General features: G+C 41.9%; 3 protein-coding genes across 3 annotated transcripts; 2 read left to right on the top strand and 1 right to left on the bottom strand.

The window, feature by feature from the left end:
• Nucleotides 1-1236: 1236 nt before the first annotated feature.
• prelid3b (PRELI domain containing 3) lies at nt 1237-8461 on the top strand. The gene is made up of 6 exons (XM_070849239.1): nt 1237-1358; nt 2737-2905; nt 4624-4713; nt 5276-5346; nt 5456-5558; nt 6229-8461. Exons 1-6 carry the CDS (start codon nt 1327-1329, stop codon nt 6343-6345), a joined length of 582 nt encoding a protein of 193 aa, XP_070705340.1. The 5' UTR covers nt 1237-1326; the 3' UTR covers nt 6346-8461.
• Nucleotides 8462-10914: 2453 nt separating this feature from the next.
• aurka (aurora kinase A) lies at nt 10915-17224 on the top strand. Its single transcript, XM_070843736.1, has 9 exons — nt 10915-11229; nt 11633-11698; nt 12025-12370; nt 12461-12503; nt 12609-12800; nt 14162-14300; nt 15120-15268; nt 15508-15682; nt 16403-17224. The coding sequence occupies exons 2-9, from the start codon at nt 11636-11638 to the stop codon at nt 16583-16585; spliced, it is 1290 nt and encodes a 429-aa protein (XP_070699837.1). The 5' UTR covers nt 10915-11229; nt 11633-11635; the 3' UTR covers nt 16586-17224.
• Nucleotides 17225-19778: 2554 nt separating this feature from the next.
• On the bottom strand, nt 19779-22553 carry slc32a1 (solute carrier family 32 member 1). The gene is made up of 2 exons (XM_070851210.1): nt 22161-22553; nt 19779-20966 (listed from the first exon to the last, which is right to left on the bottom strand). The coding sequence occupies exons 1-2, from the start codon at nt 22551-22553 to the stop codon at nt 19779-19781; spliced, it is 1581 nt and encodes a 526-aa protein (XP_070707311.1).
• Between the last annotated feature and the right edge of the window lie 1315 nt (nt 22554-23868).

The raw sequence follows: 23868 nt of genomic DNA, 5'->3' as shown, positions 1-23868 counted from the left end.
TAGCGTGAGTGTACATTCATTATTACTACACTAAAACAAATACTTTCCCTTTTCATTCAGTCTTACCATTTCAAGTTAAACTGCACTAAAATTAAGTAAACTCAGCCGCAGTGATGGACAGTTCTCTGACAGCTCAATGATACCGTTCAAGGCTGTCACAGTTTCCTCCCACTGTCACGAGTCTGGGACATAGAGATTACATTCAACTTGGCCAGCGTGTCTGCACTCTGAGATAAGCACACATGACCCAGAAATGCCCCTGCACTGTTGCAATGAAGTCGACCAGACACATTGACAGGGATAAAGGCCACAATACTGCATGTAACCCACATGTGAATACAGGTTACGGTGACGAACGCAATAATACCTCACTGAGGCCAGGCTGTCTAAAGGTGGTAATGAGGTCAAGAAGCCTGCACTCAACAATCAGCTTTCAGAGGACCAAACCTTAACCTTAAAATGCAGAAATGTCAACATGTGACTTTTGATTGTGAAGTTCAACCACTCCACCAGAGTGCTTTCCTCATGTTTCATTAAAAAAAAAAATTGTGGAGTCCCAAAAGAAGTAACAACAAATGAGCTTATTCTCAAGGACAAAAAGGAAGTCTGGGAAAATAAGTATAGCTTTCTTTAGATTAGTTTTTTCTGCTGTCCTTCCCTTGTTATCATCTCAAGACCTCTCAGGTTCAAAGGGTCCTGATCTGTCCTGCAGTCTGAAACTCATCAAACGTGTGTGTTAAGCATAATACTCTCCTCTAGCGGGTGGCACTAGCTGCGGAGTAAAAATAAAACCCCAGTGAAATATTGCACTTAAATATCCCACAGATATGTTTTATAGCATTACCGATCAGCTCTGCCTAAAGACCACTGATTCTGGTGCGTCAGCAACCTGCTATCTCTGATTCTTCCAAGGTTGCAGAGGAGGAACTTTCAACCTTCATTCAGCTGAATTGTGTAACATCAAAGGTGAAAGGCCCATTCTGCAGGCGGCATGGCTGAACAGGAGAAACAGTGTATGCTGTACATTCATATACAGAGCAATACTCACACGGGCTACGATCACATGCATCTAAATATCGACTTATAATATAAAACATGTTTCTTTCAGCTGTCCCCAGTCTCTGTGCGCTCACGCGCCATGCGCTGACAAGCGGAAGTGCGTCACTAATAGTAAGCATGTGACAGCTGTGGTAGTGGGAGGGAGCTTTGCGGTTGTCTTTGAACGTGGTTCAGTGATTTCAGCCAGTGTGACTGTGGCTGCCTACCGGCTTATCCGCTGCTCGTCTCCCCGGTATCACCGGCATCGGTTAGTTAACCCGTTAAACCATGAAGATCTGGACATCGGAGCACATATTCAAGTGAGTAGCCCGTTTAGCTACATAGATACTTTATCTTTTCGCTCCAACGATGAGTCTAGAGATGGTTCGGCTGTCAGAGGTTCAAGGTCTGGTTCAGGCCCGCTGGATTCGCATTTAATCTGGTTGGCAGAAAACGCATGTTTTACGATATTAGATTTTAACCACAAAAAAGCAGCTAAATAAAACTTTAGTGTTAGGATGCCAGTAGCAAAATGTGACGTAGCCAGATTTGCTCCCGTGTAACGTCAGTCGGTGCCATTTTTAAAGTAATGAACTCCTTGTATGAAGGCACCGGCGAGGACCGTATTTTAACATGTTTCAAGAGCGAATATAAAACTGCGTGAAGTTGCAGTAAAACGTTTTAAGTTGCGTAATCAGTCAGTCAGAGCCAGCCCCCCGCGCGCAACCTTTCCCCTACATTCAGCCGCGTCTGCCCGCGTCACTGGGGTTACGTCGGCGCGTTCTCGCGTCTCCGTGGCAACCATCCACTACGTTCTACTCGTTCTTCTGCTCCAACGTCAAATTTAGCGCGTAAAATTGAATTCATCGTGAAATGAACCGCACTAGAGGACATGTCGTTCACTGTCCCGGGCTCTCTGGGGTAAGGGAAGGTGCGGGCAGCCATCCGGAGCGCTGGAAGCAGGCTGAATTAATGTCGCTTTGTTTCAAGACATCCGTTTGAGAAAGTGCTGCTGCCCTCAGGTCGGTTAATTTGATAATAATGTCACATAAGCAGCATTCAGTTGAAGTGTGAAGTAAAAAAGATTTATTATTAGGTATTATTAGAAAAGTGTTCTTAAGTATTAAAAGTAAAACTACTGGCCCCAGTGAGTGGTACGCTATTATTTATTATATTAATGGATTAATACTGACACATTAGTGTGGAAGTAGCATTTTACTGTTAGCAATTTTATCTATGGTGTGTAAAAGGTTTCTGTAAAGTAGGCGTAGCTAGTGACTGAAGTTGTTAAGTAAATGTAGTGGTGTAAAAAGTATATCCCTCTCAACTGTAGTGGAGAAGAAGCTCTGTGTACTAGTACTGTGAAATACTCAAGTAAAGGACAACTACTTTGTACAAAATTGTACTTAAGAACAACATGTAAGTTCTTAGTTACACTCCACCTCTGCTTGTCAGCATTATTTTGAAAACTAAGCATATAGGGTATTGACTTGACAAAGCACACAAAAAGTACATTCACTTGGATATCAGCTTTTGGCTTCACATTTGTCTTGAAATTATAAAGAATATGCTAATTAAGCATGAAGACATGTTTGCAAAAAACGTAACTGCCGATCACATGACTTATATGTGCATTTGTATGATTATTGTATTGCAATGTTATAATAGTATCTTTGTTTGTTTGCTTTCCTTCATCAGCCATCCTTGGGAGACGGTCACCAAGGCGGCTATGCAGAAGTATCCCAACCCCATGAACCCCAGTGTGATCGGAGTGGATGTTTTGGACAGACGCGTCGACAAACAGGGACGCCTCCACAGTAAAAGACTGCTCAGCACAGAGTGGGGTCTTCCATCCATAGTGAAATCTGTGAGTATCAAACCCTGTCAAAACATGTTGCTGCAGCAAGCTTTTAGTTTAACCGCTCCGGTCACACAAATGCACATATGTGACACATGACCTGACCTTCAAGTTTGTGCTCAGAGTCTGGGTGCTTTTACTTGGCGCTATTAAATCAAAGCGGCAAGACACACGCATGATGAAAAAAGTAATGGAACGTAGCTGACAAAACACATGTTCCTCTCATGTTTTAGTGGTAAAATGGCTGAAAACTACTTTAAAAGTCACATCGTAAACACAGGATACAACAACCCACTTATAGCCTGAGTCAGTTTTGCACCACAGATAGGTTAATGCTTTCCATCCAGTGAGCGTGACCTTAAATCCAGCACAGCTATTTCTGTCCTGGGGTAGCAGCAGCAGACCTGGTTGCTGACAGGAGCCCATGCAAGTTCATGGCTGTTTGCCGTCGCTCGTGTTGTACAGGACACGGTAGTGCCATCACATGACCACGTGTGATGTAACTTTCCGTCTCTGTTGGCTCCGCTTAAAACTAGAGGTCACTGTAATGCAGACCGGTGACGAAGGCCTGTGAATTTGTGCAACATGTCATTTGAACCTTTCCCCAGTTTCTTTGATTTTCTGAACCCAGTAATGATAAGGTTGGAGAGAGATAATATCCTGCTACTCATATGTAAGCCTGTGTAAACATTGGTCAGTCAGCTGCTGTTCTTTAGCACTGACCTTTGCTTAGATGTCTGGGGATGGGGTTATAGTCAGTGACAGCATCTATGAATAGCCCCTTTAATTCCAAGGGCAGTCTATGACACAGACTGTCCCAGTGATTGATAGCATATTAACGCAGCCCTTAATCAGATTGTCTCGAAGCCAGTCGCTCCTAAGGCTCAGTGTATGCGAATTAACTGGATGTATCATGGAGATGTCTCCCTCTCGGTTTACCTCTGTACCCTGTTAAAATAAAACGGTTCATTAGTGTTTACGTTTTTATCTAACCTGACAATTATAACCCTAAATCATAAAACACAGGAATGTGAATAACCAGTTCTCGGCTTTCAGGGCCTCGTGGGAGCTATAGTTGTTAAATGCAAAAAAATATGTTAGAGCTCAAGCTAGTAGAACAGACGCTTGTCTAGAAGTGGGGTGGCACATTGCATTCATACAGATTCTATATTTTTTATTTTCATACCTCAAGTTCACATAAACTTTTTTAGGTTTCACTACAAGAGGTCTGCCTAAAGAAGCTAAATGTGAAGTGTGCAAACTGAGATCTAAATTATGTTCAAATATAATTTTAGATGATAATGTTTTGTGGAAATTGAATTGAATAATAACTGTGTGGATTCATTCAACGAAGAAGTGGTTCCATGTGAGCGTGACGAGCGTAAAGTTCAGACTTGCTGCACATAATTCAGTTTTAATCTGAGCTGGCACTGGTGTTTCTACTGAAAACATTGATTAAGTAACATTTTATAATAGCATGATTTAAGTAAAGTAAGCCAACATCAAATGATGATTTGTTTATTAATTGCATGCAGGAAATGAAACCTTATGTACTTATTGACCTCTTGGGGTAACCAAACCAAAGAGAAACTAAATAAAGAATAATAAACATAGATAACAATTTCAAAGGTAAAGTGAGATGAGAGAATAAGATTAAGAAACATTTTACCATCATTTAGCTATTAATTCCAGTTTGAAATAAAGCATGTTTCTATATTTGTCTTCAGATTATTGGTAACGCACGGACATACACATATGTCCAGGAGCACTCGGTTGTGGATCCCAAAGAGGAGACTTTTGAACTTCAGTCCACCAATGTGAGTATTTAAGACGCATCATCCCTTAATTTGTGTCAATGCTTGAGATTAAGTGTCGTGTGAATTTAAATTTGGGTCTACTATGTATCAAAATTCATGAATATGTTTATTTTCCTTGATGTACTGCAGTATCAGCTGAAATTAGATACAGAAAATAACAGCTGGTACTGTAGTACATTAAGGTAAGATAAAGCCTTATACAGTAATGTGTTTTGATAACATAACGTATCATAAGTTTTTTTTTTTTTTTTTTTTTTTCTTTGCCAATAGTTTCAGCATGAGGCCACTCTTAAAGACAAGTGAAAATGTCAGCCAAAAACGCCTATAACTCATCTAGATCCACTTTTCGTGACTCCTCTTTGTCTGAACACACATAAGCTTTGTGTGTTAAACAGCGGAACATCTCTGGAATTAAGTCTTGCTTGTTCCACAGGTGGACTGCTCACATTTCACATCAACAATGAACATTCATAACGAGTTCACATGTGCTCACTGTGGGCTGTGATGTAAGATTCGTATCTTCACATTAACTCATTCGTCTCTTGTTAAATTTCCTCTGCAGATCACTTTCACAAACATGGTGTCTGTGGATGAGAGGTTAACATACAAACCACACCCTGAAGACAGAGAGAAGTATGTCTTTACACAGCAGGTGTTTAAATAATACTGATGAATCATGAATTTCTGAAGCATTCAGGATGTTTGACCATGTGCTTTTTTTTTAACGCCTTTTCAACTTTAGAACAATACTGACTCAGGAGGCTATCATCTCTGTGAAAGGAGTAAGTCTCAGCAGCTACTTGGAGGGAGTTATGGCCAGCACCATCTCTGCTAATGCTGGAAAGGTAGGAGATCTCTCAGAGCTGTCTCTCAGTTGGGAACCAAAATATTTGTGAAGCCCATTTCTGGTAGTTGCTTATATGACAAATGTTACACTAAACATCTAGACCAAATTATGTCGGGATCCTGAACTTAAAAAACATAATAATTTGTTGCGTCTAGTCACTATTTTCTGCCCGATAGATAATAGATGACTGCCCTCTAGTCATCTATTTTAGCCATTTACATTAGTCATTGAGAAACAAGACTTATTGAATCAACTTTCCCGTCAGTTCTGGATTATGAGAATGTAGTTTACAGACGCACTGCTGCCTCCACACTGAGACCTCTAGATTCTGTGTACCAGTCAGTCATTTCTGGTGATAGCCACAATACTCACCCCTGTATACTTTATGATAAGGTCGGGTGGTCTTCTCTGACTGAGAGATGCAATAATCGTTGTTCAATCAATAATCACTGCATGTCCCCTAAACTCTTACACCTCATGAACACTTCAGGAACATACTCAATAACCACCCTTCACCTGTCTGTAACTGTTTTAACTGATTATGTTGTTGATTTGTAAAATTGTATTCCCCCTGCTAGCTATTTTTACAGATTTTGGTTTGTTATTTTCGTATGTTGCCATGGTGTAATCTCGGCATCATTGTAAATGTATGTATGTCTGCTATTCAGGGCCGTGAAGCCATGGAGTGGGTAATCAGGCGACTGAATGCCGAAATCGAGGAGCTGGCGGCCACAGCCCGCGGGACCATACGCGCCCCCATGGCTGCTGCAGTCGCTGAGAAATGACACCTGCCTCCCGTTTCCAGCAGAGTCTGAGAGAAATAACAAGCCAGTACAACCAGCCTCCCTTTATGATGCTTTGATGCCGTTTTGGTGCTCTAGAGTTTTTGTATTATTTAAGGGTACAATTCCTCCATTTCTTATATACTTTACTATCTACATTAGATATACTTTCAGCAACAGGCTGCAACGTAAAGGGATTCTGTGGAGGGTTTTCAGGGGATGCTGCCCGGCAGGACCGCAGTGATGAGAGACTTGTGGAGGGAAAAAGTGGGTGGCACACTCAGGGAAAAGTTTAAACACCACTGTTATCTGTGTGTTTGGAAACATGTAGCACTGGGAAAGAAGTATCAGAGACACTGGATGAACTGAAAGCACAAGAAAAGTGCCAAAGCAGACACATCGCTTTTTGTCCAGCCTCTTAAAAGCACTTTTGCAAGCTGTGTTTTCATCTTCAAAAGACCTCAGAATGCCAGCAAATCTCCTCTGGCGTGAAATGGTTGTGGTTATGTGAGGTGTACAGACGTGGCTGTGAGGAATACTGCTGTTGAGATACGCCTTTTTGAGGCAGCGGTCAAGAAGAATGCAAGCCAAGGGTACATGGAAGTGGTTTCGGGTGTCGGAGACTAAAAGGTTGGGTTAACACAGCCATCGTCAGATTTGTTTGTACAAGAGAGGCATCTCCTCAACAAAGTTTTCTAGTGGGACCTCAGAAATAACCAGACATTCTGTATCTGGCAACATACGCAAGTCTGAATATAAACTGCATTTTGTTATTATGTGATAACTAATATTGTTATGAAGGTATTTAAATGAAATTAAGGGATCAAGGTACTTGCCATATTTATGTTTTTTGAAGTGGAAGACCTTCTCAAATGCTGATTTAGTGCGACTTGGGTTTAAATCAGCCTGATGTGTTGATGCAAACAAACCAGTAAAAACACTGTACCTCAACATGTTTTATCAAAGCACACAAGGCTGCTGCTCCTCAGTTACAACACAGTCCTCTCAGCATGTCCTCTCAGTGTAAAGGCTAAGACCTTTGCACGTATTTGCACAAAAACAAAATGATAGATTTTAACAAAAGAAAAGCTGCTACACATGAGGAAGGTGCAGATAATCTCTGAATATTTTGATATTATTCTCTGAGAGGTTAAATGTGGTTACAATTTGCATTTGAGAAGTTCTCTCTTCATACAACGGACAGCAGTGGGGTGATGGTGAACGCCTTAGTTTCTTCATTTTTCGTTTTTTTTTAACTTGTAACTAATATTTATTAAGAGGAACAGTTGATTTTGGAGTAGTGAGTTGCAACTTGGGTTGACTTGAGAAGTGTTGTATCACATGCTCGGTTAGAAATTGGAATATGTGCATTTTGTGCCTCTGAAGAAAAAAGTTCTCAACAACTGCAGAATGTGACAATAAAATAAATTATTTTAAGCTATTTAATATATCTTTGCCAGTAATTTCTCAAATAAGCTACAACAGCTGAAAGCAAAAAAGGCCTTGGATGCTGTTGAAATGGAAATTGAGCGTATTCAGAAAAATAAATGGTGTGTTTTTGAGCTAGAATTCAGTATAAATTATACAGTATTTAACACTGAGTTGATATTTATCCAAATAATTGTTATTTTAAAGTGGCAACATGGTTGGTGTGAAAACATTGTATCTCCACTGGTGTGATTCTGCCAAAACAAATAGCTTGATTGCCTTTGTGAGGTTCAGTCAAGAGATGTATGCATTCCAAAAGTCATTGTTCGCTGAAGGTGTGATGGTGTGTTTTTGCAGTGCTCCTCTGTACCATCAGAGGTCCTACACACTACAGAAGGTGCAGGCCAATACAGCTGCATTCTTCAAATACTGGTCATGCACTGATATTGCACGTTTGAAATGTAAGAGCCACATGCTGCCACACTGTGGCCGAATGCTAGACTTGCAATATGATCAAAAGAAGTTGTGTAAAAAGATTTCATGTAATGTCTCCTAGGAAAAAGGTCAAATCTAATCTTGAAAGGAGTTTAGGACCAGTGTAGGGCCACAGTTAATTAAATGTTGCTGTTGTTAAGTTACTGGTTGGAAAACAGTTTGATGTGAATGGTTGAAAATAAAATTATTTAAATTACCATCTGTGCTGTTCCTTTCACTTTATGTGTAGTATGTCTGTGTAGATGATGCTCTTGACAGATTGGTTAACTTTTGCCCCGTCCAAACAAAGACAAAAACTAGTATGAAGGAAATACATGTTGCACTCCTGTGAAGAGAAGTTTGCAGGCTCAATATCTTGAAGTTAAAAACCATTGAAGATCATACACCTGTAATGTTTCAGCCCCCTGACACATTACAGTAAAGGTGTCTCTCAGCATATAATAGGCACCTGTGTGAAATAGTAATTGAAGCAATGTTTATGTCTTAGTATGGACTGTAGCATCCGACCACAGGGTGGCAGCACTTGATGGCTGCGTTGCAGAGCAGAACAACTTTAATGGAAATAAATCCTGTTTTAGTCACTTTAAACATGCTTGACATCACCAGTTTTACTTCTGATTGGTCACTTAGCAGTTCCTCTTTCCTTATGTCGACTTTGTGGCATCAACATTGTCCATTAAGAAAGGAAGTCACCCAAAGTAGAGGTGCAGCTCAATGTGTCACTGCCTGAAAATGTGTGTTTCTTTACATCTCCAAGAATACTCATCTACTCAGATGTACTTGTGTACTTCCAGAGTCACACCATTGTACAAAATCTAGATATCATATCTTTAAAAAGATCATAAGTTTTGGATTTACTGGAGAAATAGGAAGCATGTGAGGGATGAGGACAGTCACAGAGCAATCAAAACAAAAGTGATTATCTAGAGAGCAAAAGCAAACAATGACACTAGCATTAGACCACAGTGCAGTTCAGTCACAACATGTCTCATAACTAAGCACTGAAATCTACAAAATGTAGTAAGTAAGTAGAGGAGTAAGTAAGTGCAGGTAGTTTCAATGTCAGAAATTGATATCTAACAATCTGAGAGTATCAGTGGAAAACTGAAATAATTCCCTTCCATGATCATGATCATGTTTAATGTGGCTCCACAGATATTTTTTTGGCAAATCATCATAATTCAGATACCACAGAAATGTTTCCAAAAAGTTGAATGTGGCCTGCAGGGAAAGAGAGATCCAGGACAGGACAGGAGTCATCACCATCTGACAGAGAGATGCACAAAATCACACCAGATCTGCCTGTGCAGGACTCTGATGTAGACGGCTGACAAGAAACAGCTGACCGACTCATACAACATGGAAGAAAAGGTGTGTAAATGCATATATAAATAAATAAATGCATACTTTTGTAGCTATAAGGAAGCTGAATGTGGACCACCGTCTGTCCACCAGAATCTGATGAGTCTGTCATATCTTGTCTCATTCAGGCTCTGGAGCTTCAGACCTGTAATATGTCTACAACCACAGCAGCAGCTTTTCCACAACAGGATGTGACTTCTTAGTTTTGTTAAACCAGGCACTGACCTGCAGTTTGCAGCAGCTGTGTCGGTCTCTTCATCTGGCTTTAATTAGAAATTAATGACAACAGTTCTGATGAGCTGGATATAAAAATGTTCATGCTAAGATCTCTGTCCAGAACTGCTGGCATGTTTCTGCTCTCTGAAATGCTCTCTGACATTTTAAACACCAGGACGTCATTATAACCTCCTGTAAAAAGCTGTGACAAAAACTACAAATCCTCCATCTATGCAGGCTGATGTGTTTTTCATCACAATAATCACATCACAATAGTAATAAAGTAACCAAAGTAATCTTTTGGTGTAATCATATCACCATCCTGTTTTCAAAATGTGCTGCTTTGCTGTTTTTTTTTTTTTTTTAGATCAACCATTAACAGAGCAGGCCTGTCTTTCAATCCTGTCACATTTATAGCAAGTTGATATAATAGCGAAAATTAACATATACGTAAGAAAGTCAGAGATTTCTCACAATTTCTTACCAACCCAGGCATGTAGCAAACACCCCAGTCCAGGTGCTCTGGGAGAACCCATGTTTCAAAATAAGCTGCGCTTCAAATTGTGAAAAAAAATGGACTTAACACATGTCAGAGAATAGAATAATAGTTATTTACACAATAAAGGGAGAGAAAAAAGGGAGAATTTCATACTACTTAAAATAATCACATACATTTTAACTCCCCTCCTGTGAATGTTTACATGTACATGAATTGATTTCAGTCATGATGGTTGTATTTACTCTTGCCTATATGCTAGCATGTTTTTATTCTATTTTTTATGTTTGCAGAGCTGTGTATATTTTTGTGAAGATGATTTTATTTCATCTTCGAGGGCCCTTACAAATACAGTTATATACCATAGACTATGTATACTATAGACTATACGGTCTGCTGCCCTCTGCTGTTTTGGAGGCTCCCTCTGACGTCACGACATACGTCATATAGAATGTCGCGTCAAGCCAATGAGAAGCGAGCAGAGGGCATTCCCTCAGCCAATAGGAGGCTGCGGTGTATTTAAAGGTTTTGAACAGAGGGACGTTTGAAATTAAACAAGCAGAGTGTGAGGGAAGTGTTAGCAGGCAGGTTTGAGGTTAAACACGCACGACTTTTTTCTGAGCCACATTTATCCGCGTTTGCCCCTTTTCACAACGCCTGAAGGGATCATAGCGCGATAGCTTCGTCAGAAAAAACTCGCTGTATCTTTACAGTGGAAATTTATGCCGTCGCAAACATCAGCTGTAGTCAACGGGTCGTCGTAGCTGCTAAGTTAGCTAGTTAGGGTAAGCTAAGCTAAGCTAAGCTGCCTGAGAGCTCCTCTGGGTTTCAGTTCTGGATAAGTTCCCGGTCAGTGACTGCTCTCAGTCATTGTGCAATAACATATTAAGGTAAGTTACGTTAACTAATACTAACGTTAGCTCTAGACTTAACGTTCACGTCCCCAAACGTTAGTCACGGTACCGTTAGCCGTGCTGCGGACGCTGCTAACGATTAATCTTCATTCATGGATGTGGTTTTCAGAAGTCTGTAAAAAATAAATAAAGATACAAGGGCACATCACACATAAAGCTACTTTTGAGGAGATAACCCTCATGTTCATTTTGGCATTGAGACAATTGTGGCCAAAGCAAATCGACGTCAACCTAGAGTAGCTAAAACGGCTTTAGAAGTTAGCATGATGTCTTTGTGTCAGGGACCACAACATGTATTGTTGTTATAACCCTTCACTAAATGCTAATGACTTGTTTGTTTAAATATTAAATGACCCATCTCCTTCTTCTGCTTTCTCAGATCATGGACTCTGCTGCCAGGCTCAAGCTGACAAAGGACATGAAGCTTCATAGGCCTGAGGTGAAGGTAAGCACAGTTTTACCATAAAACTGATATAGTGCTTTTCATTGCTGTCAAAGACCCCTTTTCTGATCTGTTGGTGTTGTGTATTGGTGTGGATGTGTTAAGTCTTTGCACACACAACTGTGCATATGCATTTATAGACCTGGATAAGAATCAACAGGTTTTGATCACTGAAATCACGATAATGACAATAAAAATTAAGGCAGCTAGTTGTCAAAGTAGAAGTGGTTGTGTGTTTACCAAACTAGTGAAATGGTGAGGGACATAAGATGGAGCTTTTCATGTTACTCTCAGATCAAAAAGTTTTTGGTGATTTCCTTCGCTTTCAGTCAAATGGTGAAGGGCCAAAGAGGATTCCTGTGTCACAACAGTCACATGGGACTCAAATGGCTGTAGTCACACCAACTCCACATCAGCGTGTCCTCGGTTTGTCAAATGGACCTCAGCGCATTCAGCGGCCTGCTAGCCATCAGAAACCAGTATCCAATGTCTCTGTTACTGTCAAGTCCACGCACCCCACTGATCAGAACGTAAACCCTGCTGCTCAGAAAGGAAATCCCACGCCGCAGCCCAAACGCAGTTCCCAGCAATACCAGCCAAAGAAAATTGTACCTAAGGTGAACCCAGAGCCGGCTAAACCTCCATCAGAACCTGCAAAGCTGGAGAAGCCACAGAGTGAGTATGATACAAAATGTGACGACCAAATCAGTGGTGTGTGTGTGTATGTGTTGGATACTAGAATATTTCCTTTTATCTTTTTGTTAGACAAACCTGCCAAGAATGAACCTGCAAAGGCCTCTGCATCAGAGTATGTATCATAAGTGTGATTCATCATTTGTATTTTCTTCATATAATCTTTGAGACCGCAAATGTTGTTGCAGTTGTCTAACTACGCACCTTTCTGCTCACACAGCAAGCGGTGGAGCCTGGAAAACTTTGACATTGGCCGTCCCTTAGGAAAGGGTAAATTTGGCAACGTCTACCTTGCCAGAGAGCGACAAAGCAAGTTCATCTTGGCCCTGAAGGTGCTCTTCAAGAAGCAGCTGGAGAAGGCTGGGGTGGAGCACCAGCTGAGGAGGGAAGTAGAGATCCAGTCTCACCTCAGGTAATGTGGTGTTCAAATTACGCCATCTATATAATGCTAAATATGAATACTGACTGTTGGGCCAACCAGAGGCAGTTTGAAACGGTGGTCTTCGAATTTTTAAAATTTCAAAGTGCTCTGAGGCTTCAGTTGCTGGCGACCCTCTACCAAACTCTGAATCACTTTCACGGCAAGCCTGGTTATTTTTGTTAGGCTGTACAAAGACGATGGCACATGACGTAGGATAAACTCTAACCTGTGGGGTTTAAGCTGAATGGAGATGCCTGGACGTTCACTACGTTTATATTACAGCAGCCACTGCTACATACTAGAAAACTTTGCAATATGAACAACAGCTGGGACAGTGACAGCAATTACCTCATGGAGAAGTTGCTCAAATGATACAGTTGAAAAATTCCTTTAACTCATCTTTTAAAAAAGTTCATTTCAGTCTGGTTAGTGTGGCACTAACCAGACTGAAATTAACCTTAACCTATGTTTGTTGGAGTTGACACTCAATGTAATATATTGAGTGTCAATGTAATATATTGCGTGTCAACCATACTCTCGTGTTATCTGAGTATCCTATATGGCAGGTATTATGTGTAAAGCCTTTACTTAACGTGTGAACACTGGTTACGCTCCGTTTTGCTGTGCTGGTGTGCCACGTTAATCTTATCCACCAGATGTTTTGTTACACACAACCATCTGGGAAGTCATTGGTAGAATGTGTTTTTAGGGGCAGGCACATTCAAAAAATACTTGGCAGGTGACTGGATGGACCATCTATCCTATACAGGCCAACTTTAACCACTGAGATCAACAAACCATATGGCGTAGTTAAAACCGTAGCCGAAGTCGGTCGAGAGAAGTGTCGTTCATTGCTTGTAATGCACAGATCCAATATAACTGATGCTTTAGCAGCATCTGTGTTGACCTCTTTAGGACCCGCCACTGCTGTCTTTGAACGAACAGTTGCTTCTCGTAACAGCCAAACTCCAGCTCATATTTATTGGTTTGAACCACTGTGGTTCGGCCACATAAGCATAACTTGGAGCCTGGCAAGATCGATTCTAGAGTGATTGTGACCTCAAAAAACCGAGCAGCCACATGCTGCTTAAATTAGTTTCTTGGAAAATGTGGCTACATTTATTTTTCTTTATTGCAACCTGGTAGTTCATGGATAAGCAGAATCATGCTCTGTGATTGCATTTTCCAAAGGTATTAAAAACTTTTGTGTGACCACAGGTTGTGGAAATCCTCTATAAAACCGTTGCTGGAGCGTTGGCTAACGCTGATGTCCAGTTAGTTCTGTCGGTCTTTGTTCTTTTGAAGTATCTGTTTGGTATTTCAACGATTTTCTCTGCATCGACGTCCTGCAGGCACCCCAACATCCTGCGCCTCTACGGTTACTTTCATGATACAACTCGTGTGTATCTCATCCTTGAGTTTGCACCTAAGGGTGAACTATACAGTGAGCTTCAGCGCTGTGGATCTTTTCCTGAGGACAGAAGTGCCACAGTAAGTTTGCCAACTTAAGACCTTTTTGTAAAATGTTTACTAACAAATGAGCACTTTTACTTAACGGTAGAGTGACTAGTATTGGTATTAACGGTAGAGTGACTAGTATTGGTATTAACGGTAGAGTGACTAGTATTGGTATTAACGGTAGAGTGACTAGTATTGGTATTAACGGTAGAGTGACTAGTATTGGTATTAACGGTAGAGTGACTAGTATTGGTATCAACGGTAGAGTGACTAGTATTGGTATCAACGGTAGAGTGACTAGTATTGGTATTAACGGTAGAGTGACTAGTATTGGTATCAACGGTAGAGTGACTAGTATTGGTATCAACGGTAGAGTGACTAGTATTGGTATCAACGGTAGAGTGACTAGTATTGGTATCAACGGTAGAGTGACTAGTATTGGTATCAACGGTATGAGTAGTATTTTCTTAAAGAACACAATATTCATACAAAATAATGGTCCTCCATCAAAAGATGGGTTTGAAAGTGTTTCAAAACAAGAGTGGATCTGTTTTTTTTACTCACTGTCAAGCACCCTAAATGTGGTTGGCTGAGCAAATGAGGAGGGGCCTACTTTAAATGTTGTGTTTGCAAACCGCAACCAATAAATCCTACTTGTTCCACCTATAAACGCGTATAATTTTATTCAGAGAAGGTAATCATTTAAGTCAGTGTCAGGTGTATACTGAGTCTGCAAACATGTTGCCATTCAGTGTCCTTCCTTGAGTTTGTGGAACACTCCAAAATTCAGAGGATGCCGTCAAACAAATAGTGATGCGTGTCGTGTTCCCCGTGTGTTATGTGCTACACTAGTACATTATGGAGCTGGCAGATGCCCTCAACTATTGCCACTCCAAGAAGGTGATCCACAGGGACATCAAACCAGAGAACCTGCTACTGGGGGCCAACGGAGAGCTGAAGATTGCAGATTTTGGCTGGTCTGTTCACACACCCTCCTCCAGGTATGTGCATATGTTTTCATACAAATGGCACCATTTATGTTTTCAGAAATTTCTAGTAACCTATTGTCTGTAGAAGCTTTTTAATAAAACTATGGTATTGTAAAGTTTGGAATTTGGTTCAGTGTCTCTTTGCTCAGGTTGGGAATTGTTCTTTGTTTTTGTTTTTTCTCTTTTCTTGAAGTTTCCTGAGTTCACTGAGCGCTAAATAACAAACTACTGATTTTTCTTTCCTGCTTCAGGAGATCAACACTGTGTGGAACACTGGACTATTTGCCTCCAGAGATGATTGAGGGAAAGACTCACGATGAAAAGGTGGACCTGTGGAGTCTGGGTGTGCTTTGCTATGAGTTCCTGGTTGGAAAACCTCCATTTGAGGCAAAAACTCATGAAGAGACTTACCGCAGGATATCAAGGGTAAGGCACAAAGAGGCAGGCACCCAAACAACATATAGCACACAGTATATCATAAAGCTGTGTATTTTATCTACGTTTTAGTGCACAAAGGAGTGTGTGAAATTTTAAAAAATAGTCATATGTCCTAAATAAATGTACCTCACTGTACTTCCCAGTTAATTTTATCAATTGTTTCAACCCTACAGGTCGGAAAAATAATTTTTCCACAGTTCATATTACCAATACTAGATGAGGCAGGTTTTTAATCAGAATACCTCAGGAACAGGTCTTTGTCTCAGTATAGCCAACAATGGTCTCTGTAGATCTGGTCAGAGGTGGCCTGTTTATAACCCCTCACTGTTTAATGTACGAGTCACTAACTCATTTAACACCTAAATCTAAGGGTTGCGATTTATCTTTAAATGCATTTTTGTCTGAACTTCTTCCTTAAATTATTTTTTAGATTCTCTATTGGTTGTGTAGTCTGAGGCCTATGGAGCATCTTTTCTTTGTTCGTAGAATTTCTGAAGAAATGGGGTGACAAGGCCTTTACATTTAAACCCCTATCTGAAGCGAACAACTTGCCCGGTTCACTTAGTTCTGTTATTTTATTTCTTTAAAGCAACTTGGCGTGTTCAGGACTGTCACCTTTTCATCCCATCCGATTTTGCAGACCGGTGCCATAGATTCATAATAATATAATTGCATTTTTTAATATTCAATTCTGCATTCATCATCCAGGTGGAGTACACTTACCCCGCACAGGCTGATATCGGTGCTGGAGCCAAAGACTTGGTTGCCAGGCTGCTGAAGCACAACCCCATGCACAGACTGCCCATCCAGGGCGTCCTGTCACACCCTTGGGTGGTTGAGCGCTCCACCAAGAAGCCCACGACGCTGAACAATGCCGAGACTGGCCAGTGAGCCTTTTTGTTCCTCTCTAGGGTGGAGTAGTGCAGGACACCGTCTGTACAAAGGTGTGAAACATGAACATCAGAACCTTCTTGTACTACTACACTGAATACAAACTCACTTCATAGGGATGTTTTTGTCTGCTGACATCTTGAGCCACTTGGTTGTCTTTTATCTTCTTACTCTTTGGTTTTCCTCAACTTACCAATGGCATTCTATTGCCTGTAAATATTTCACTGTCTTTGTGTAATTATGAAAATTTTATTGAGCTTTTCTAAAATGCCATTACTTGAAATAAAGTAAATTATCTTTCATGTGCTTTGGATTTAAGCAGTATGCCTGTCAGTGAAAAGTGTTTTTATATTTGTCTTCTGTGCATTTCAAGCACTCCGTTTGATTGTCGTGGCACATGGAAGATGAGACTTTGCACTAATGTCCAGAGAGAAAGATGCTTCCATCAACCCAACTAATACCGTTTTAACAAGCCGCTCCAGGGGCACACGGCCAGCAGGGGGCGCCAGCCCGCCACTAGAGCCGAAATGGGAACATGTTACAGATTTTAGTGTTAACCCCACTGTCGGTGTATATAAAGCTGTTCAGCACAGTGATTGTGAAAGTTAATTCGGTTGCAATAAAACGTTGAAATGTGTAGATGTAGGTGTTTCTTAGTGTTTTGTTGTGGCTAAAATGCTCTTAACATATTTTGGCAATTTAAAAAAAAAAAAACACACACACAAAAGGGACTCTTATCAGAAGGATGCCTCACAAACAAGTTTAAATTATGTATAAATTAAAGCCAGCGTTATTGTGACCGGTGCCATTTAATTCCCATGGTTAAAGGTGAATGAAAATGTTAACACGACCACATTATCATCCCCGCCATGGTAATCTAGTGCTGCTGGGCCCACTCCTCCAATGCTTTTGTCTTACAGAAGTTACTGTTCTGTCCGCTAGGTGACTCCCCAGACATTGTTATCTGCTGTAAGGCTGTCTGGGAGATGATACTGGGAGGAAATTCGTCTCATTGCTTGTTTTGTAATATTAAAATTCCTTCATTTAGCTCATGATTTTACCTGCGAGTCGAGCCATTTTCCTTTTGCTCTACAGTCTGTGTCTAAATACTTGGCTCTTCTCCTAAGTTATTAAATACTGACGGGTGCTGCATCCTCTCAGGAGAATAGCAGCATTATTTCTTACAGGTTATGCTGCATAGTGGGCTGATGTCTAAAGCAAAGATGTTAGTGATCTCTACGCAGTGGCTCGGGCGCCTGTAGCCTCTCTACCTGATTAACATCTGCTTGTGCTTCCAGGCTGTGGTCACATTAGAAATATTTCCCATCTCTGTGCACGTCGAGTGTCGCTTTGAGCTGCTTGTAGTTTTGAGGTGGTAAATCCGTGTGCACCAAGTAGCTGGATCGTCCCAACAGCTGCAGATTAGCGCACTCAGAGAATAAAACGCTTTGTCCAGATGTTGTCTGCGCAGGAATTCACCACAGTGGATGAACAGGTCGTTTGATGCATGCGTGCCTGCAGCAGAAAACCTGTCGAAATGTTTTCCATCAGAGCACGCTCTGAGTTTCTCCACAGACAAAACTGGAGAATATAAATGGAGCTCTAGATAACATATGGTCGGACAACATGATTTTTGAGTAGACAGAATAGGCCTGATCGCCCCTCTCCTCTCTTATCCACACATTTTTAGTTGTTTCTTTCTACGCTACAAGGCCTCTGCTGCTCAATTTCGATTTAAAAAAATCTGAACGCGACTATTTTTCTCCACCATTTTCTGTCTTTTATTATAGAGAGAAAAAAAAATACATGTTCTGACCGTTTTTCGTTGTACATAAAACCACACACATTTTTACAATATAATTTCACTTATTTCTTTATTCTTTAATATTAATTTCACGATATATGATAACGACTTTGAGATATACATTCCATCTTTTTGAAACCACAATAACACACTACACATACGGTTTTATAACATTTCCACAGGACCCATTGGATTGCACAGAATGAAAAATGTCTGTATGCACATTTTCCTCTTTAATAATGATCTCTTTTTTTTTCAGACACCGAATTTTCGAGGCGGGAGTCTTTCTAATTGATTTCCACGTATTTTCCAATGTAATGATTATGGTAAATTGAGTGTGCAGGAAACTAATTTAGGGGTCCCCATCCAGCTGATATTTGGGTCAGGACGTGGGGCTCGGACGTCTTACCAGGTCAGGTGAATTTATTTATTTATTGCCGATTTAAAGACTCAGTAAAATAAATTTCAAATATTGGAAAACAAATATCAAAGCATTAACACTTTAACGCCGAAGAATTGAAATTTGCAGGATTTGTTATTTCCACTTCCCAGTTTCGTTTTTTTTTTTTTTGTCTTGTGTGTCTGAAATATCATACATTCAATGCATAGTTTGTATAGCTGCTGTGTACTTTGATAATTTGCATTTCCAGTATTTTACACTGCCCGGGGAAGGTCCAATTTCCTCATTTCTAACGAAACTTCGCTATTCTTTAACATATTTCTATATGCATTCGTGTGTTTCTACTGCTGGTTATTGCCTTTGTGTTATTTGTGTTTCCCCCCCCTCGATTTAACACCGCATTCACTGCCCAGAATCATATTGCAAATTACCTACAGAAGAAAGTGGCATCTCTTAAATTTTTCTTTTTTTTATGTTACTCTTTTAGATAAACTTAATCACCATTAAATCACATTATGCTGTCGAATATCCGTCCATCACAAACTCGAGCGTTACATGAAGTGAAGTCTCCTGTGGGGAAGCACCACAAGAGCGACGAAAAGACAAACTGCCCTTTTTGCAATTTTGTTTAAGGTCAATATTGTAAACGTTCACTCCACTGGAAATATGTATATGTACGTTTGTTCGCATATTTATACAACATGTATTGTCCATATAGTGTGCTGTTGATGCGTTGGATTCCCTCACTGCCACCGGCTCTGTTTCTCCGAGTGTGTGTGTGTGTGTGTGTCCGTGTGTTTATGCGCGCGTTTTTTTCTGAATTGATGCAAGACTTTATGAGTGCGAAAATGTCCGCGTGTGTTCCGCGCGCGCTTTTTACGCATGAATTAAGCAGAGGGGCTGCACTTGCCGGGAAATCGTGTGTTTTTATCTTTTCACTAAACGAGGGGTTTGCAGTTAACATCTAGCTCCAGCACTGGCACGCGCCTCTACTCTTGTATGTTATATTTGAAAGCCTCTATGAGCCCCTCCATGGAGTGGATAAAACCAGATATGCTGCATATACCTCCTATTACAAAGATGGCGACGTCAAAGAAAACCTGGTGCCATAGCAGCTTTCTCCATAAAAGCTTGAGGTGGAAGAGACTGGGAAGCAGAAAGCACAGGCCTGCGCCTGTCAGGCTGCCGGTGAGACCCATGAGGAGGGCGAAGTGTGGCACATAGATCGCCATGAGCAAGGTGAACACAACGAGGGCACATCGGAGAGAGAGTCCCCAGGATTTTAGGCGTCCATCGCCTCCGTAGCAATCGGGAAAGTACGCACGTCCCCCCTCATGGAAGAGGGATTTCTCTAGTACCTCGACAGCAGCGAAAAACGGCAGCGGATACGACAGCAAAGCTTTGGCCACTAGGAAGAGGTTGACGACGGCTCGGATGGTTTGGGGCAGGTTGTCTGTGATGACCTCCTTGGTTTCGTCAGCCCAGGTCAAGTAGGCCACGAGGGCGAACAGGCCCTTGAGGATGCAGGCAGCGATGTGAGTCCAGTTCATCATGCAGTGGAACTCGCTCGGTTTGTTCATGTTCCCCTCCAGAGACGGCAGGAAGATCTGCGAGGTGTAGCTGAACACGATAATCCCAATGGAGATGGGGAACTTCTTGACATCGATGTAAAACTTGACCTTGTCCCAGGCCCAGTCCCTCGCTCTGGAGAGGCAGTAAGCTATCACCAGGACGTTGATGACAAAGTGGGCCAGTGTGCACAGCAAGCTGAACTTGGAGACGGCTTTCAGGTTCTTGAGGAAGGCGCAGGGGAGGAGAGCGGCGGTGGCGATGATGGCCCACGACTTCTGGGAAATGGGCATGTTGGGGAAGCTGTTGTACATGAGATTACCGCTGACCACCACGTACAGGATGCAAGTCATCACCAGCTCTATGATTTGGGCTACATTCACGATATGGCCACCTAAAGACGGGAACCTGGGCGCGCAGCAGGCGTTGGCAATGTCCACATAGGAGTCCCTCACACGGACGAGCTGCCCGTCTTCGTCCTCCTCGTACAGGCAGGCAATGAGGATTTTCCCCGTATAACAGCACACCACGGCGGCGAAAATAATGAGAAACAGTCCGAGGTATCCTCCGTGCAGGATGGCATAGGGCAACCCGAGAACGAACATCCCCTGTGAACATAAAAAGAGGGCAAACACATAGTGAGTGAGTTAATTGATACAGTTTGGTAATTTAGGATCAAACATTAGTGCTTTTCTAAACTCTGTCATAGTTTTTTGTTTTGTTTAATTTCTATTTGAATGATCAGATCATATGTTAACGGTGGCTTTGGCTGTGACTCTTCAGTGGGTGTCGCTCCGGTTTTCCTGTTGTGGGTTTTCCACTTTGCTCTGAGCGCATCCGCCCGCCTCTGACGTCACCACGACCTGGAGGAGACACACTCTGACGTCACGGTGACCACGGTCGTGATGAGGCGTGAAAAAAGGGGGGCTGCGTCTGGGGTGGTTTGTCGCATAGCCTGCACACACGGAGCGCACTCTGTCCTTTAAATCCCCTCTCACGTCAAATAGTCAGCAGGCACATGGCTCTGTGTGTCTGACTGGAAATTTATTGTGTGATTTAAAAAAAAAAAAAAAAATCTTTTTATGCTGCTGACTTTTGTCTGCAAATACAATTTCTAATACATTATTGGAATATGTGTTACTCATCGCACTTTATGTTATAAAGATGTGGGCCCATGTGTCCACCCATCTAAGCCCAAAAGAATTTTTATTATAGCTGCAGTTGATTTAAGATGCGTTTAAATACCCCCAAAATAATACAAAAAAGATTGGGAAAAAATAGGCCTTAACTATCTCTGCGATCAAAGTCTACGAAAGGATGATGCATCTCCTCATAGATTAATTTATTCAGTGCCATGCGGAGTAGTTGAGCACTTATCAGGGACGTGCATCGGTGACGCTGGACATCACTATACAGACAAAGAATGTGTGTGTTGGGGGGGGGGGGGGGGGGGGAGGAAGAAGGGGGATACAGAGCATCAATTACCTCCCTTTTTTCAGCGCATCGTAACTCCTTAGCTCCTCTGAAAATCTCTGCATAGCTCCAGTGAAAATATATTAGAATGAAAAATGAGCTGGGTGTCTTCTACTCTTAAGACAAAAGTATTTGTACAGAATTATTTTTAAAAAAAAAAACCCCAAAAAACAGCCACTTGACGAAGTTGCTTCAAAGGGACAGAAGCCGGTGATTTTTGTTTTGAGCATGAATATTTTAATGAGCCCTTTACGCGGTCGCAGGTGTGTGTTTATCTCGAATTTCACAGCTGCCTCGGCCTGTCTACAGTCCGCAAAGTGCGTCTTTACCTGGATCGCATTCGTGACGTTCCAGCCCGCCTCCCAGGCGGTGATTTTTGGTCTGACTTCAGACAACTCGTTCGTCGGACCTCCGTCCTTTGAGGCTGAGTGCGGCGGGCCGGTGCCGTCCCTCTGGTAGTGGGTGTCCCCCTCCATCGCGCCTCCGTCTCCGCTCGCCTCCCCTCCCATCTCATCGCTTGTCAAAATGTCCATCTGCATGCCTTGCCGGTGATCGTAGTCCAGGTCATCGCAGGCGGCGAAGCCCAGAGCCTCGTCGTCGGTGGCGGCCTGGAACCCCATCCGGGCGAACATCCCGCTCACCTTGGCCTGGGATTTGTTGGAGACAGCGGTGGCTGCATTTGACAGTTTATTAGAAAGCTTGCTTCTGATTAACGTCGCCATTTTTCGCTCCTCTCCTGAATCTCAACTGTCTGCAGCTTAATTAGTGTTTTTCCTCCCCCAGTCGGTCAAAAAAAAAACGAGGCTACTTTGGATGGCAGCTCTTGATTCTCTGCATCAGATAAAGCTACGAGGAGAAGCGCAAGTTTTGTTTCAAGACACCGACGGGTTTCAGTTGCTATCTCCACTTCTTGTTCAGTGTACGCCTGCTGCTCTCGATTATCCCCAGGTTCATGTCACCTTCAGACGTCGCCGCTCCGTTTCTGCATCTTGGCACTGCGCTCTGATGCTCGACGAGTAGCGCACCTATTCTGTCTCTGAGGCAGTTTGGCGGTGTGCGCAAAAGCTTTACGCACGAAACAAGGCGCGCCACAGGTTCCTCTAGGGCCTGTAATATCGTTTTCTTTCGGGTTATAAGGTGGCAGGCAGCGTTTCCAGGAGTTGGTCGTCGGGGTTTCAGGTGCCTTTACTGATGCCAATGCGGTACCGTGGAGCCCGGGGGGGAGGCAGGGAGGAGACACGTGTCCTCATCAGCCTGCCAATGCAAAGCACGTCTCCAGCCCTCCCAGTGCCCCACCAGGAGAAAACGGGAGAGATTTGCTGCATTTCTAGGGGAGGTGCTTGTAGTACCCCCACCAACCCTTCCCCAACCCATAATCTATAATACCTCATCCTAACATCCAATGACATTCCGGGGGCCTCAAATCTTGCATAACTTTACGCGTATAAAAGGAGGCTGGAATTTGACGAAAACCCAAACTCTTTGGACCAGATTATATAACATAGCCTACAAAAGTAGGAATTTTTTTCTTTAAAAAAGAAAAAGAAATCACGTTTCTTTTTAACGACAAGAGGACGCGGAGCATCAAAATAGTAACCCAAGTTGTTTCCGGGATTACAAGGATCGGGTTTAAGAAACGTGTTGCGTTTGTTGATGAGGAAAAAAAAAAAATGTTCCTGCATTTTGTCTTTGCTAAACGATGGTAAGATAGAACCTGAGATCGCACATATTCTAATATAGCTTTAGAAAGTTGTAGCAAATATATTTTTTCCTTAAATTGAAGCGTAAAAGTTTGATCTACTTTTTTTTTTTTAATCTTCAGCAAAGTCTTCATTCAGTTCATTCATCCATTCATGCATTCATTCACTCACTCACTCAGTGATTGTGACCGTGTCTGAAGATGGTGTGAGCCATGATGGTGTTTCCTCTGAGAAAAATGAACGTGTTTCGGGATTTGTTTATTGAAAATATAGACGAGACAGTTTTGTGGGGAAGAAAACTTTGTCAGAGAAGGTGTTTAAATTACATGCTTTTATT

The sequence above is a fragment of the Pempheris klunzingeri genome, chromosome 2 (assembly GCF_042242105.1).
Source record: "Pempheris klunzingeri isolate RE-2024b chromosome 2, fPemKlu1.hap1, whole genome shotgun sequence".
NCBI classification, from domain to species: Eukaryota; Metazoa; Chordata; class Actinopteri; order Acropomatiformes; family Pempheridae; genus Pempheris; species Pempheris klunzingeri.
Note: the sequence above shows the minus strand (reverse complement) of the source record. Positions and strands in the feature narration are given on the sequence as shown.